Below are 16,145 nucleotides of genomic sequence, written 5' to 3'. Positions count from 1 at the left end.
TCAGACAGCCGGGTGTAGTTTTAAAGTCTCGTGGAGTATTTATACAGGCAGGAATCCGCCATTACCGTTGCAAATTCTGACTTTGGACTCAGTTTGCAATAGTGGTTGAATTCCAGCAGTGCCTTCATGATCCCTATGAACAACGTTGCGTTTGATAAGGGAATATGATGGATCCTATCGTTCTGCATGACATGTCCTACCTCAACACCTGAGGCTCAATTTGTTTTTAACCGATTGACAGCCCTAAATGTACAATACTTCAATATATAATGCCTCCGGGTTTCCAAGTTAAAGAAATAGCCACACTTATGACAAAAATGTCCATAATTAGTTTCTTGTTTTATGCTTGTCCCGATCATTTTGCCGACCTAATGTGTGCACACATTTAGATTAGAGGCTAAAACATAAGAGGGTTCCTGCCAGGATTTTTTGCAAGCGTGGTTAACTTGCTGGCAGCTGTCAGCCATACAAATAAATATGGATATGCATTCTGAAATGTGAAAAAGTGGACTTAAAATAAAATTGACTTCAATCTGTATATGAGAAATAGCCTTCGCATAAGAGCAAAAACCCGTCCTTTCAAGAATGAAATACTCATTTGAAAGTGTGTTTTATCAATGAGTGGAGAGCAGCGTCAACAATATCAATAAAGCGGATTGTTTTCCTCTTGAGAATTTAATTGGTGCACTTACAGCACAGCAGTAATCTGCACCCACACCGGTACATATACTGACTGACTTTATAGCGCAGTAATCCATTTGCGTGATGTAAAGTCGCATACATTCTTTAGATAAATTACAATTTTATCATCCGACATACACCCCCGCTCATATACATGGCAGATAAAGTTAATGGTGAGATAGAGTAAGAGCTGCACTGGCAGGGTCTCCGTCATCTTCTAATCACATCTGCCTATTTGATCGAGGGGTAAGAGAAACATTTATAGAATGTGCTGTAGCCGACTTTTGTGCGCCTTTAAACTCAGAGGCTGTTTGTCCAGTGAGTGGGTGGTAGAGGAGCCGCATTGGAGCCAGCTGTTAATTAAGATTGATCCGAAGCACAACAGGACACGCAGCACCATAGGACAACAGCACCAGTAAATCTTTGAAGTGACTCACAGCCACCTCTTCTCCGCCTCATGCCTTCCTCAATCATTACTCCTTCCGCTCCAAGAGATAAACTTGCAGGACATTGTCTGTGGCCTTGACACACACATCCTGTCTTTATTAGTCTTAGAGTTGCATGATATTTGTCGGCCAAACACTAAACAAGGGCATAAACTAGCCAACAGACGCTTTCGGTCGATAATAAGAGCTGCTTGTGTGTTTCCAAAGGATGATATAGCGGGTAGGTAGATCGCCTGGCATGAAAAAACAACACACTCTCATAAAATTCTCAATAAAAGCATTTTTCTGTATTAACCTTACTACTTGGATCAGTGGCAGGCAACAGGGAATCCACCAGAGGTTTGTTTGAGTGATTCTGTGAGTCACAGTCAGTTTTCTGTTTCGTTCTTCTTGGTAATTGTGTTTTACTCTTATTCTGTTCTTAAAAAGATGGTACCATCACAACAACATGGTCATTTTTATGCTTCTACAACAACAATTACATACAGATTGCCTGGATTTATTTTGATTCTACGGCTGCTGTCTTGCTTATGTGCTGACTGAGTGCTTTTGTTCCTTTTCTTTCTCAAGATTAATTACATTACTGTGCAATTTTGACTGTATAATTAGAGTTTAAATGGAAAAAAAATCATGTTCATCATATGAAGTAACAACTGTTAAGTGACACGCTGAATATGAACTTTAAACCGTAACATATTTTTGACAAAACAAAAGTTCTCAGGTCTTGTTCCACGTCGGTGAAATTGCAGCAGCTGAATGCATTGGGGGATGTATGCGCATGTCGAAACCATTTGTGTTTAAATTTTTACTTTTGATTTGTAATCTCGGTTATCGGTCAGGAGTTACTGTACTGAGTACTGAACTCTTGATGCACAGCAGATGTACTGAGGGTCACCATACTGACGGTTATATGAGCAAAAAGCTCGGGTCCTTTACTGGATAGGATTAACTTTCTAAGAGTTACGGTAAAATGAAATGTGCATTTTAAATCCTCTCTCTGGTGATGGGGTGGTCAATAAGGTGTGAAAACAGTTTGCAGGAGGGAAGGTCTAAAAGTGTTGGGTGAATCTGACTACATGATGAGAGGGGCACAGTGACTGTTACTCTAATCATCAGGAGAACAGAATGAAATTTGCACCTTTGAACTTGTGGAAAACAGCCCAGAGTTCTGCGATGTCTGTGGCGAATGTGATGTCCGTGTCCAGGACGATGACTCTTTGAAGGTTGGACGGCAAGGTCTTGGTGAGGACGAGTTTCATGAGGCCATAGATTCCCGAGTAGTGTTTGTTGGGTATCCATGACACCTCAGACTGGAATCAAGGAGAGAGCAACACGTCTCAATTTACTCATCACCAGAACCATAAATTGCCGCTTCATGACATCGTCTCTTAGACTTCTTAGAAGACAACATTGTTTCCTCACCTTCAATTCGTCTGCGTCATAGAAGTCGACCCGAACGGCAGGAACCATCCAGGTGTGGAAAAGTGAAGAGAGGATTTGCTGAGCAATGGAGTCTGTGATGAAATGGAAATGTAGGGGGTTCCGCCTGTGGACACAGCACAACGATAAGATTTATGCACTTCACAGACATTTGCTGCTTTAAATTCGATTTAGACGTTTAACACAGCCCACAAGTCAGAAAAGGCAGAACCTTAGTTATCTTTCATTAATCCTGGGACCTTGTCGCTTTCTCTATTGCTAGGATTTAGACCCAAAATATCACCACAGTCTTATCCTGAAAATATGACTGGAATAAAAATTGCTCATGATGTTATAACTAATCTTCAAACTTGATTTGTTACATTGCACTGCAAGACCCCCTCAGTGAGTGGTTGCGTACCCATTGCAAGGTAGAGAGATGATATCTCTCAATTGACTTTAGAACTACTAGGTGTCCTCCAAGGAGATCTCTCGGAGTTTTCTGGCGAGACAGCCACTTTACTTTCGGTGATGCTTTCTGCTTCCTGATCTTGGATATGCAATTTAAAAAAATGGATGTCTCTGTCTGGATTGAGATCAGATCTCTTTCCTGACCAGACTGCAGCAACAAACAAAGAAAAAAAGTCAGCTAAAGAAAAAAAGAAATCCCAAACTATAATAATACTTGAAGTAGTGTTGTTTACATAAATAATTTTGGTCACACTTTAGATTAGGGAATTTATATTACCATCAATAAACTACTTATTCACATAGAACAATAGCCCGTAATGAGTCATAGTAAAGTACTGGTCGGACTATTTATTGACTTGGAATAGCCTCTGAAAGTTCCCTATTCAAAACATAAATTGCTGATTATTAACACTAAATATGGTGTGTCCAGCTCACACACGTGGTGAGCCGCCGTCATGAAGAGTTTGGAGGAAAAACTAGTTTCCAAAATCCAGGTATAGACGTTACTTTATTCTACTTTCCATAAAAGAAAGGCAGTTGTGAGTGACTCCATTCTTGTGGTGCATTGGTACACGCTGCTACAAAATGAGGAGGAGTTAGTTTCTTTGGAAACGTAGAGTAATTCAGTCACTAACTTTACATCACCTTTACATCAAGTCATTGGGATTCAGTTGACTCACAAACCTCACTACTGAAGGACATTTAGCCCTTGAAGATCAATCACAATATTGGGCGGAATACTTTGAAACCCAGACCAGTCTAATAGATGGAATTCTTGAACTTTGAAAAGTTTGCCCTTCGTGCCCATCAAGGGCTTCTTTCTCGTACATAATAATCAATTCTCCAAAACAAAGTCCCATCAGTAGGGCGAGATGTTTAAAGGGCAAGCGTAAAATCGATGATATAAATGATAGGAGAGGTCAAGATTATTGCAACATGACCACCGATACGCACTCTACTTTCATAAACTATCAGTAGCATAAGCCCGCTAGTTTCTGAGGAACACAAAGAGACTCAGCATTAGACGATGAGTCCTACGCTTCAGTTGGCAGAGAAAGCTTCTAGACGAGAGATGAGCAGTTGAAAATGAGATAAATACATTAACATTGAGTGGCTGGGAGAAAATGACTTTGGAACATTTTACATCATTTATGTCAATAAATGGACGAAACAGAGGGAAGGTGCTTAAAGTTCCCCGAGGAAATTAATTTTACAGTCCCATCATATTTCCATTATTGAATTGTCTTAACCCGACCCACAGACCATTAGCGTGATTGTTTGGTCAATTTGGACAATATATGCGCGGGAGACTTTAATCCAAGAGAAGTACAAGACTGGCCAGCGATCCATCACAGCAAATGTTCGACCCTGAACTCTGACGCAAGACAAATGAGATCTTACATGCGCTCACGTATGCAGCAGCGCGTGCAAAAATAGGTATTCAGGTCTCCCAAATCAGGTGACGCAGACGCGAGGAAGTGAGCGCCACATGAGGTGTCCTTTGCTGAATGAGAATGGGAATAAATGTGTCAGCTGCACTTGCTCAATAAAGCGCCGAGGGCAGTGAGCTGTCAAAAATGAAATGAAACTCGGGCGCCATACAAGTTGTCAGCAACAGCAGCACACACTGAAAAGATCCTCACATCCTGAAGGACAAACACACATCTCAAGTAGAGCTTCAAGCTTCCTGTGAGGATGATGCTGCCGGGACTCTTCATCAGATCCAAGCGACACTCTTCGCCAAGAAGGATGCTGACCAGAAAGTGAGAAAAGGAACAAAAAAATTCAACGAGAATGAAATGTGGACTATTTCAGAATTGTGCAAAACTGCCACCTGGCTTGAAACTGATCAAACGTTCCACAGAATTAAGGACTACTTTATGAATACCATTGGGCCAGGCCAAGAAAATGCTAAACTTTCTTGATTTCACAACATCAAACTTGATTCTTTCTCTTAAAGAGCATCTTTTTCTATGGTGGAAAGTCTTTTGCCTCTCTTAAATTCTTCATGAATACCTTTTCTGTCGTTCCGTCTTCCTGGATTTAGAGCTCAGCAGTAGGTTGTCATAATTACTGGCTACATTAGAGCTCCGCAGCCGACGACGCTGCCAGAACAACTCATCCTTAGTCTCACCACCTGCATATACTCCATCGCGTGGGCTAGTGTTTTATTTTGTACAGTTTCAACCCTGAGCGTTGCTAAGTACACAAATCCCTCCCATTTGGCATCAAAGTGGTGCATGTGCAGTATTTTCTGTTGCACGTTTTTGACGTGCCAGATGATCTTTCTTTTTTTCTCACTTTCAGGTCGTGGAGAGCAACTTTTTTTTTCAGTTAGCCAAATAAATTAGAAGTCACGTGACACGTCACAATGACTTCAACTGTTCAAGCACAATCCGCCACCCTCACCCCTACCATATCTATCTAGTCAGTGTCAAGCACTGAACCTCCACCTTAATAACATTTATGAGTCTGATAGTTTTCATGGTTTCAACTGGTTTCTGATAGTTTTCATGGTTTCAACTGGTCTAATGCAATTCTTTTTTGTGGGTCTCTAAAAAAAATGTTTTACACATTAATTTGATTTTATTCAAATTTTTTCTACTGTCAAATTCTTACTCATTTTTTTCGGGAATTCAGTTTTAGACAATTTTTTTCTGGCTTTTAACTGCATTTAACTTCTATGGCCAATATGGCCAACCTTACTTTGTCATCAGTCAATGTTGTCTTTTATATTGTGTCCATATTCACATATCTACTTAAAATGATCAACCTTCAGAGGATATCCAGCTTTGTTATCCACCATGTTGTATGGTGTCCTGGAGATGGCAGTACATATTTGAGGCATCCTATGAGGCAATTTCACGGTTGGAAAATACCGTGAGTCATGTGAATTCTGTCTGATAAAGCGGTTTCGTCATCAAATCCTGTTACAAAACCCTGACCAAGAAGTAAAAAATCTGCTGCTCCACAAACTGGAAAAATAAGCCTATATATATATATATATATAAGTCTTTGAAGTTCCATACATTGATAAGTTTATCTATCTAACTAAATACTTGGTCTGGCCATCTGCGAAACAATTCCAATCACAGAAAAGAACAAAGGCCCCCTGAGCTATTTAATATAGATTGAATGAGAGGAGCAGCGACGGGCAGGTCAGAGGGATGATGGGGACCGTGCCTCAGCAGCCCAGGAGGACTGAGGAATGTGTAGACAAGGATGTCAACGTCATGATGGAGAGATGTTAAGACCAGGCCCCAGTGGGATGTCTTTGTTCTGTAAAATAACTGTCCCCCAGCGTGAACTGAGTGTCCATGTTGGATTTTTTTCCTCCAGAGTTTTCCACCAGCGGGCATAAACCTAAGCTCTTCAATCCCCGAAAACTCGGTGCTGAGAAAGAGTGAGATCAAACCCTTAACTGTAGCAGTAGGATGGGGGAAACGGCTGCTGAAATTTCCAGCTGCCTCACATCGATTTAGAGGCAAGAGCAGATGGATATAATTTTTACATTAAATCCATTTCATTCTATCCTTGATTTGAGTCTCTCAAGGTATTTGTCAGTTAATTCTTGTTTCCATTAAATTGAAATTTAATATTTGGCATTTGCATATTTGCATTCTTGGTTTTCCCCATCATTTTTTACTGAAGTCCACATTCACACATTTGCTGACAGAGAACACAATTCTGAGGATGAAGATGTAAGCACAGCAGCAGCGACGCTTCCAGCACTCTGAAGTTATTATTTTCTAATTGTGTCCTCAGTGGAACCCCAAATGACAAAGAATAGGACAGAAGATGATGAAACATGGATTCTTTTTACTTAAATTAAAAACCACAAGTTGAAATATGATTCAGCCCTTCTTTGTTAAATCAGCTTTAAATATATCCATTTTGAATCAGATTTTTCAGAGTTCTAAAATCCCTATTGCACCCAACAGTAAAATAAACAGAGTAAAACTACATTTTATTCGCCTTGAAATAAAAGCTGGATCAACAGAATTTCTCTCAGAAATATGCAAAGCCAACTGCCCTTATAAAAGGACTTCTGGTGACTTCACACTCATCGGCAGAGTTGAGGCAAACGTGTGAAAGCAGCTCCAGGCTATCGAGCAGGCGATATATTGGACACGTCAGGATGATGAGAATCCCTGCTGTCAGGCTGAATCCAGCTCACATGGCCATCTTTCAGGTGAGACTACCTCACTCTAGAGCCTTGTGGCTCTTCATCATCGCCGCGACATTTTATTTCACGGCTCCAACGGAGTAAGATTCTACTGACAGCAGCACATAACTTACAATAAAACCTGATCATAGAATTCTTATTTTACTCAGACTTTATGGCATATCTGACCACAAATCAATAGCATTGAGAAGAAGCCCATAAGGATGAAGGATTGGATAAAAAAAAGTGCATGTTTTGGCACCGCAGGGTCAAGCAGTGTTTGAAGATCAATGTCTCATCAGCTGACAGACCATCAAACCCAACTCTGACTATTCATTTGTCATTTCACTCTGAAAGTGAAAAGCCTGGAGGTGAATTTGCAATCTGACCAGCTATCGAATTCAAGCAAAAACCTTCACTCACTGGAACATCATGGAATTATCACAAATATTTCAACCTGTATTTATTTTCATACTATGTTAGAAAAACAGATGAATCTTCTTAAATAGCAGCTATCTTGCAGTGACTTTTGTGGCCTAAGTTGACATCAATATCAGCCTTCTGTGCTACACGGAGTAAAAATGTTCATTTCTAATGTAATGTTCCAAGTGGAGGAGGATGGAATGAGCGCGGAGAGATGATTGGACGCACTCTTCGGCAGCATCTCCACCAAGACTGAAACGTATGGTCATTAGAGGCGCTTTATATAAGTGACACATTGCGGTATACAGAGTGAAGGAGTGCTGTCCTACACCTAACTCTAACATCAATTTCCATCTTTCTATTAAGTGGAATACAAAACATTACCTTATTTTTACCTTAAGCAGCAGCACTACAGTCTGAAAAAATTGATAAACCTAATTTTAGACTGGCGTAATTTCACATCTTCCTCCCACATACGTACATACACACACACAAACCCCCCCCCAAAAAACAAAGGTTGAAAAAATGAATAAAAAGGAACTCCTTCAGTTCACTGTTCTATCCCAGCATCTAGCGCATCTCACAGCAAGCTTATTATTAGTCATGATTAATTTTTACTTTGGAATACAATATGGGTAATAAAATGTCTCATTGGACATCTGCTCCACTCTATTTCAATCAGCTGAGTATCGATGTATTAAAGAACGTAATGAGCGCAACAGACAGCCAATTGCTTGAATCACAAGCACCACTTCTGCCAGACAAACAGCTGCTACATTTGTAGTCGATTGTACTCAACACTGCTCCACTGGATATCAATTACAATGATTTGAAAATGTCATCAGTGGGAAAACAAGAAAACTACAAGGTGACGACATCATTGCAGATTAAAGTCTTTGCCAGGCTGATTAAAACTTTACTCCCCGTGTATTTTTCACTGGTCACTTTTGCGGCGTCTGTGCGCATTTTGAAAGGTTTTCATATGTCTGTGACCACAGCACAAATTATTTCCCAGCTGCGTTCTGTTTAACGGCTCACACATATTTTCTTTTGTCTGCCGCTGCTGCACCTATAATGACTTTCCTTTTGAAACAGCTCAAGCCAATTACTGTTGCAAATGTATTACGTTGTGTAAGAGGCACACACTTTCTCAAGCCCTTTTCTGCCTCTGTAAACACAATCCAGCAAAGCTGCAGACTTGTGTTTGTGTTTCAGTGTTTGGTGAATGATGAACGAATATTTACAAATAGTCCTTCATATGTGGTATATGCTATTGGACTGGAGACCTGTTTAGGGCGTCACCGTCTGTACATGGACAGGACGTGAACTGGAGAGAACACATTTGGCATTCAAACAAATTCATTTATTCATTGCTTTCTTTTCAACTAGCCACAGTATTTTCTTTGATAGTTTGCCTTTAGCACAAAAAAAATCTAATTACTTATTTTTATTACACTGTCATACTTAAACACAAATAACCACTCACTTTTATTTGTGTATTGTGGCTTTATTTTTATCAAGTACTCATTTTAAACAATGTTTCCAGACTTCATTCAGATGATGGATCTTGTTCAGAATAAAGTTTCACTGTTTCTTCTAATAATTATAATAATAATATATTTACTGATGTGAATAACAAAGGGAAAGAAGAATTTTGGGATTTTCATAAGGAATGTCCCAATACTGATGCCAGTGTCTATACTCTAACTGGCCTATTTCACAGTATTCATACTCCTCAAGTACTCACTCGTGACAGCACCCAATACTTACTACAGTGTTCCCTTTTGGATTGAGTGCATCGTGGGTTTTTATGGGGCTGTCTACGCTCCCACACATAAAGGTAGCACCACGCTAACCTGGGGTTACATGATGGAGCTGCTCGATCCTTCCATTATAGTGCTTCAACTATCACGTGTGGTCCCGGAATGTAACCCCCGCGGGGACACTGCATACATAAACCAGTATGCAGTACCAGGATCTTAGACACTGTATTATATATCAACATATACTGTTCATAGATTGCCCTGGCTAAACTTGAACTGTTCAAAGTGAAATCTGTGGCAGTGGTGTCATGTTTGTTCAGGGAAGACATGCTGGAAAAAAGCACCATTTAAAATGTTGTTATGGTATTATTAAGTACTCGTATCTGTACTCTGTATCGGCAAGTAATGAATTGTATGTTTCATTGTTTCATAATTGTAATAATAATAATAAGTTTACTGACGTGGATAAAAAAGGGAAAGAAAGAATTTTGGTGTTTTCATTACGGATGTTTCGGTACTTGCTCCGATACTGGTGTATTCCGCTATTCGTACTCGTCAAGTACTTGCTCATGACAGCACCTGATATCTACTGCAGTGTTCCCTTGTGGATTCTGTAAATTGTGGGTTGTTACAGGGCTTTGTACTCCTCTGCAAATAAAGGTGTTTGTCGGTTCTGCAATACTGCAGTCCTGTTCATTTCCTGGTCAAAAATAGTGATACTCTGAAACTCATCGAAGAGGCACCGTGGCATACCTGCTGAATTCCAACAGGCTAGTAAAGCCCTAGTCAGTCTTCAGCTTCCAAACATGACTCAACATGAGCATGTTTTCCCAAGCATGTTATCTGCTAAAAATGCATTATGAAGCGGCAACAATTTCACTTGCAAATAAGAAATTCACGCCAACTCCACCACTGTTTGAAAATAGGGTCTCCTGAAGCTTATCTACTTTTATTGGTCAGTGAAAACATTTTTTTCACATTATTTAATTATTTTACTGAAATATTTATCTGAGATTTTGTTTTTCATTGTAAAAAATACTTCTTGTAATGCCTTTTTGAAGTTATTACCACCTTATTATCGCCACAATATCAGAAATGGTATCCAGGATCGAATACCCTGCTGGGTATCGATAACAAGTCTGCAATTTTAGCATCGTCACAACCCTCATTTCCAGGGCTTTTAGTGACATTGGATCCCTGCCTAGCAGGTTTGCAATTCTGATGTTGTAAATATACAAAAGACAAATTAAGTTGCTTTACCTGTGGAAAAGGACGGACTTGACCAATGTGACCACATCTCGACTGGCGTTGTAACCTGCACATACGATGGCGACATGTATGGTCTGTGGGGAGACATGACAAGGAAGTTAATTGTGCAGCGTGAAGAAAAACAAAAAAGTATATTGGCTCAGACATTTTCACCACTGGGAAATTAAATTCCTTGTTCAACAAAAAAAAATGTCATCTAATCATAACCAACTTAATGGATGGAAATAGTCCATGCTACACACAGTTTCTACTTGCAAGGTGAAAATATGACACTGACTTAAAAACTGTATGTACTTTTTTTTTTTAATGCAGGCTTATATTAGAAGGAAAAAAAATCTTCTAATATAAGAAAAAGCAAAACAAATATCAAGAATGAAACATTTTCACAAGTATATTTCTTTACACAGTTTAAAATATCTCTGCACTGACGACATGACAGATGCAGAAAGTCAGTGTCAGTTAACCTAATTTCGTGAGTCAATGGCCCTCATCTAGTCTCCCAGCAGAATCAGCCCCACATATGGTCTTTTCCAGCTCCCTGATAAGATAAATTCTCAGTTGATTTTAATGTCACGGCTCAAGAGTGCGTCTATAAAGGACTCCAGCCATGCAGATCATGTGTATCTGTGTGTGGAGATGCCTAGACATGCTTGAGACTCCTGAAGGGGGCTTCGGTTTTAATTAAGTGGAGGGATTTAACATCTTTGTTGACCTAACCAGGCATGATATGAGCTCGTGGGGGTCACATGAGTCAAGGTGCTACTGAGTTGGCGACTGCAAAGGAGAACTGTCATTGGCTGGTTATGTAGTGGGGAAGGATCATGTGACCCTTCTATAAGAGTATGTTGAAGAGAAAAACAGTGACATTTGACAATGACAAACATAATTCAAAAGTAAAATAACCTCTGCAGTGACCACGTGTCAGCATTTTTGTTCCTGCGTGGCTCTCCGCTTAGTTGAATTAAGCAGCTTGAGTACTGCCTCAGGGCTACACGTGGCCCTTTAAGACATGATTAAATACATATCTCATTCATGATATAAGGGGCTTCATGAATACAAAAATGTGCATCAGCACAGTAAGTAGCATTAGAGCTGCATTTCAAATATTTTGCTTTCCTAAAAAAAATGACATAAGTTTTCAATCTTAGCTTACAACTGTAGACAACATGACATGCTTAAAATTCCATGAGCAATGCTTTATCCGTCTCAAAGCGTCCACTGTAAGGCAGGGGTCAGCGCTGTCCTCAGAAAGAGCAAAGGTCTCGCTCATGCCCCGCCGGAAAGATACTGCAGCAATCTTTAGATTCCTTGCTTTTCCCCTGATTTGAGCAGTCGACTGGCTGGTGAGCATTGCTTGCCCTGAGGACTGAGTGTGAGTGACAGCTGATGGAAGGAGTATCCTGAGATAACATCTACGCTTTCCCACCAAAAAACTTACCAACAAGAATGTCTGTGGAGAGGATGATGAGAAGAGGAACTAAGATCTCTGACTGCTCCAGTCTCGATAAGACCGGGCACATTAACTGAAGATTGTAAAGGAAAACGTGAACAGAAGATGGCACACTATTATAACTACTTAAATAAAATAAAAAAATATGGATGGAAAAGCCTGATTGTCAGTATTTCAGTCAGACATCATCCTCTGAAGGTCCACCAGCACGCAGATTACATGAAAGAGCGTGAATGGAAAGACAACATCCCCGCTGTGAACATTTATGGTCATTGTTCCACTCTTTGGATAAACAGTAGCCTCAACACACCTGACAATACATGCAGAGTAAAGTATACAACCTTTGAAAATGCATGTGGGATTTTATAATCCTCTTTGTCAATTTGGTGCCAATGTTCTGGGCTACCTGTGGGTAAAAGCTTTATTCCAGTCATCCGCGCAAACTCCCACTGAGCTAAAAGGTGATGCGGAGCTGAGAGGATTCTGCAAGCGTGGAAATCACAGCGTGGTTGTGTCTCACCTTTTGACAGTGAGTCGTTTCTCAACAACACTTTCACTGCTGGAGGATTAGACTAATAGAAGCCCAGAGCCAGACTTTAACACAGTCTCCTAAAGAGCTAATGTCTCTGTGATTCCTTTTAAGGTCATATTTCATAACTCAGAGGAGGCACGTCACATCTCACCTCGCACTTGTCTACCACCGGCTGCTGTACACAATCTGAGCTGTTTCCAACCGCTGCAGCTTTCTGGCCCTCGTTGTCGCCCGTGCCCTCCTCTGAATGGGTTCGGCTTTGGTTGCCACGGTGACCGCCGCTCGGAAGGCGTGCCGAGGGGCTCTTTGGTGGCCGGCTCAGCTCCCGGCGCAGTGCCCGGTTTTCTTCTTCCACTGCCCGCACACGCAGCTCCAAAGCCTGCCGCTCACCAGCACCTCCTCCTGGTGTGGATGACTGGGTTTCCAGTGGGGACAGAGGGAGCGGCTTCACTGTGGGAACAGAAAAGATGATCATTTATTATCGTTGAACACAGGTGAGATCTCATAATTGAAGCGTCACAAAATAAAACCATTTTTTCATCTTGAGAGTCGGTTCCAGGATCATTGGTCCACTAGCTGCCGCTCACACATAGCGGCCGATGCTACACCAATGTAATAGCTCCGACATCTGTCAAGTATTTCATTGGTATTCGTGATAGATGTACGATTTGTTTTCTCATCTGAGCTGAAATATTTGTTGTAGTTGCTTTTGCTACCAATCTTCCTGTCATCGTAGTTAATAGGACTCTGGTTAATTAGTATTTGCTAATGCAAGCCGCTTCATTGCTGCTGCTGTTTTTATTGATGCTGCGTCTTTGGGAGTGATTATTTGTTGTGATGGAGACTGCTGGTACCGTTCATTCTCGTTTTGCTTTGACTGGCTTCGTCACGTTGCCTTTTTGAGCATTGTTTTCATGGGTTTTGCTAATGTATGCGTTGTCATGCACAGCGGCTGAGGGCACTGGTGCACGAGAAAAACAGTCAGGGTTCCACTCCTGCGTGAAAAGTCAGGCAAGAAGAACATTTACTCAGCTTTAAGAACAAGTTTTATTGAAAATTCATGGTAAATACATGGTGTATTCAATTCAAATACAGTGCCTATTTCAGATCTGGGCAAAGAGCAGCCCTTTGTATTTGTGCTGATGTCATGTGATGATGGCTAACAAAAAGCACCGCGGCATTAGTTATTGCAGTTTATATTACAAAAGTAACTTGTGTATGTGAATACTTCATAAAGAAGTGCCTTAGATATTTACAATTTATTTATAAAATCTGTAAACAGACTGAGGGACACATGACACAACAAACTAATTACTTGCTTATTTACCGTTGACAGTCTGTTGTTTAGTGAGAACTGTCTGTGATAACTCAAGGGTAAAACGTGGTCAGGCTTAACAAGACAATAATCAGTAGTTTATAATGATTAATTACCGGCTACATATGAAAACACATATGAATGAGCCTGTATATAATATAATATATAATATATCAGCCTTAATATAGAGAGCGTATAATGGTGAGAATCTTAAAACAACACGTATAGAAAATGAAGCAATACACTAGTTTTAAATGTCTTTTTTTAATGTCTATTTCTTACATTTTCTTATCTTTTTCTATATTTAGAGAAAATCTGGGTTTCTGTCTTTTGCCATCGTTGACCCACGCAACAGTACCACAACATAATATGGTGCCATAGTTATTTTAATTGACCACCTATTTTGAATGAAAAAGAAAACAACTTATGCAGCCTGTTTTGTTCTCCAAATGAAACACTGGAAAATCCAAATCAAACATAAGTCTGCCCTCCAACACGCTTGTCTCTTAAGATGCAACATGTAATTGACATACTCATCTGTGATTACTTTCCACTCTTGCCAATTTTCTGCCTCACGATCAAGAAGTTAATTTACCAAATGAATGACTTTTTTTTTTTCAGTGGAACTCGATTGAGTTAAAAATATTTAGTGGAAAGCCATAAATGAGCGTAAACTTACTCAGTTACTTTTGCATGTTTGTCAATTAAATTGATAGTCACAGGCTTGTCGCTCCAATTTGTCACCCGAGTAGGTGCGTCACACTTGTGAGGAGAATTTAGCTAATAATCATGTTATTCCAGACGACAGAAAATCAGCTGCTTATCTTAAGGCTTCCTCAAGGGCAAGTGTAACAGGGGAGATTTTCGGGAAGGTTTAAGTCGACTGAAACAGCTTTAGTGGCTATGTTTGGGACCTGAAAAACGCTGGTATGCAACCATTTTATAACAAAATTCAAAATGAATCACGAAAAGGGAGCAAAATGAAAAACATATTTTAAATCAAACATTCTCTTTCTTGTGAGCCACACAACACGTCTTGGTCTGCTTGGACTTTGACACCGGCCCTCAAGGAGCTACAGCCCCAGAGAAGAGCATGTGTCTAGCAGTCAAAGACCACAGCGCACGTGCACACGCGCACACACAAACACAAAAAAATAAAATAAAAAACTGGGCAAGTGGGCAGAATATTTAGGTTTGGCATCAACTGTGAAGAGAAATTTGACAAACCAAATTTTGCCTTTGCAAACAAACTGCAATACTGTTGGCATGACTGGCTATAGAAGGACTTCTTACCAGAATCCCCATGGTTCCACAGTGTGAACAGCTCTCACGCTGACTGAGCTATACATTAACTTTTTATTGCTTGGGGCTTTATCCAGCTCAATTCTTTCAGCACTTTTCAATTAAAGGCGCAAAACTTTGTGGGACAATAATATCATAATGAAGCTGCTGGAGCATCGTCCATGTGACTTGCCCCTGGTGTGAAAAGAGCATTAGTTGGGTGGAAGCATCTGCTCGCTGAAAGTAGTGACAGATGGCATCATACTGGAAAAGCATATTTTCTAACAAAGATCAATTCAAGCTCTTCTACTTCTGGATCTTTGCCACGCTGCAATACGCCCAGTTCTCCCGGGCTGTCGGTTTTCCTCAGCGGGATTCAGAATGGAAAAACCCATTGTAATCTTTAATGATCTTCAACCGAGGCCTCTCGCTCTCCTCAGGGAGCTGAGCGCTCTAAGATAAACTGAAGAGAGAAGGAGCTTCATCTACTCTCAAATGATTCCTCCTCTCTGTCTCGCTTGAGTTTTTCAGAGCTGCTTGTTCGTGTTTGAAGCCGTCTGAGAAGAGGAGAGGAAATTGCTGTTGACTTGGATTAGATACACACAGTGCGGGCCACCCTGCTAATCGCAATGAGGGTATCGACAAAAAGATACCTGTGTACTCTGCATCACCGCCTTCGATCAATCTCCAATATAAGGGTAGCTGACAATAACTGCAGACGGGTTTTATTTAAAAACAGATGTACTTCAGAAAATATTAGCGCTTCCTTGTGCGGGCCATTATTTCATATTCAACATGCGGTAATACCGGAGCTGTAGCCTCACTGCAGGATGGTCACAGGGTCGATTCCAGCTTGAGGCAACTCTGTGCTTGGAGGGGACGTAAATCCTCTCGGTGCGTTGTTTGTATTGACTCTGCTCATGTGAGTGT

The 16,145-nt window shown here is 40.5% G+C and overlaps 1 protein-coding gene across 1 annotated transcript in view; it reads right to left on the bottom strand.

The window, feature by feature from the left end:
- The window catches only part of large1 (LARGE xylosyl- and glucuronyltransferase 1), a 98,132-nt gene that overhangs the window by 37,919 nt on the left and 44,068 nt on the right, over nt 1-16,145 (bottom strand). The window contains exons 3-6 of the mRNA XM_053862493.1: nt 12,771-13,069; nt 10,629-10,711; nt 2,550-2,673; nt 2,266-2,437 (exon numbers count right to left, since the gene is read on the bottom strand). Coding sequence (XP_053718468.1) covers nt 2,266-2,437; nt 2,550-2,673; nt 10,629-10,711; nt 12,771-13,069 — 678 coding nt within the window. The remainder of the gene's footprint in view (nt 1-2,265; nt 2,438-2,549; nt 2,674-10,628; nt 10,712-12,770; nt 13,070-16,145) is intronic.

The sequence above is a fragment of the Synchiropus splendidus genome, chromosome 4 (assembly GCF_027744825.2).
Source record: "Synchiropus splendidus isolate RoL2022-P1 chromosome 4, RoL_Sspl_1.0, whole genome shotgun sequence".
Taxonomy (NCBI): domain Eukaryota; kingdom Metazoa; phylum Chordata; class Actinopteri; order Syngnathiformes; family Callionymidae; genus Synchiropus; species Synchiropus splendidus.
Note: the sequence above shows the minus strand (reverse complement) of the source record. Positions and strands in the feature narration are given on the sequence as shown.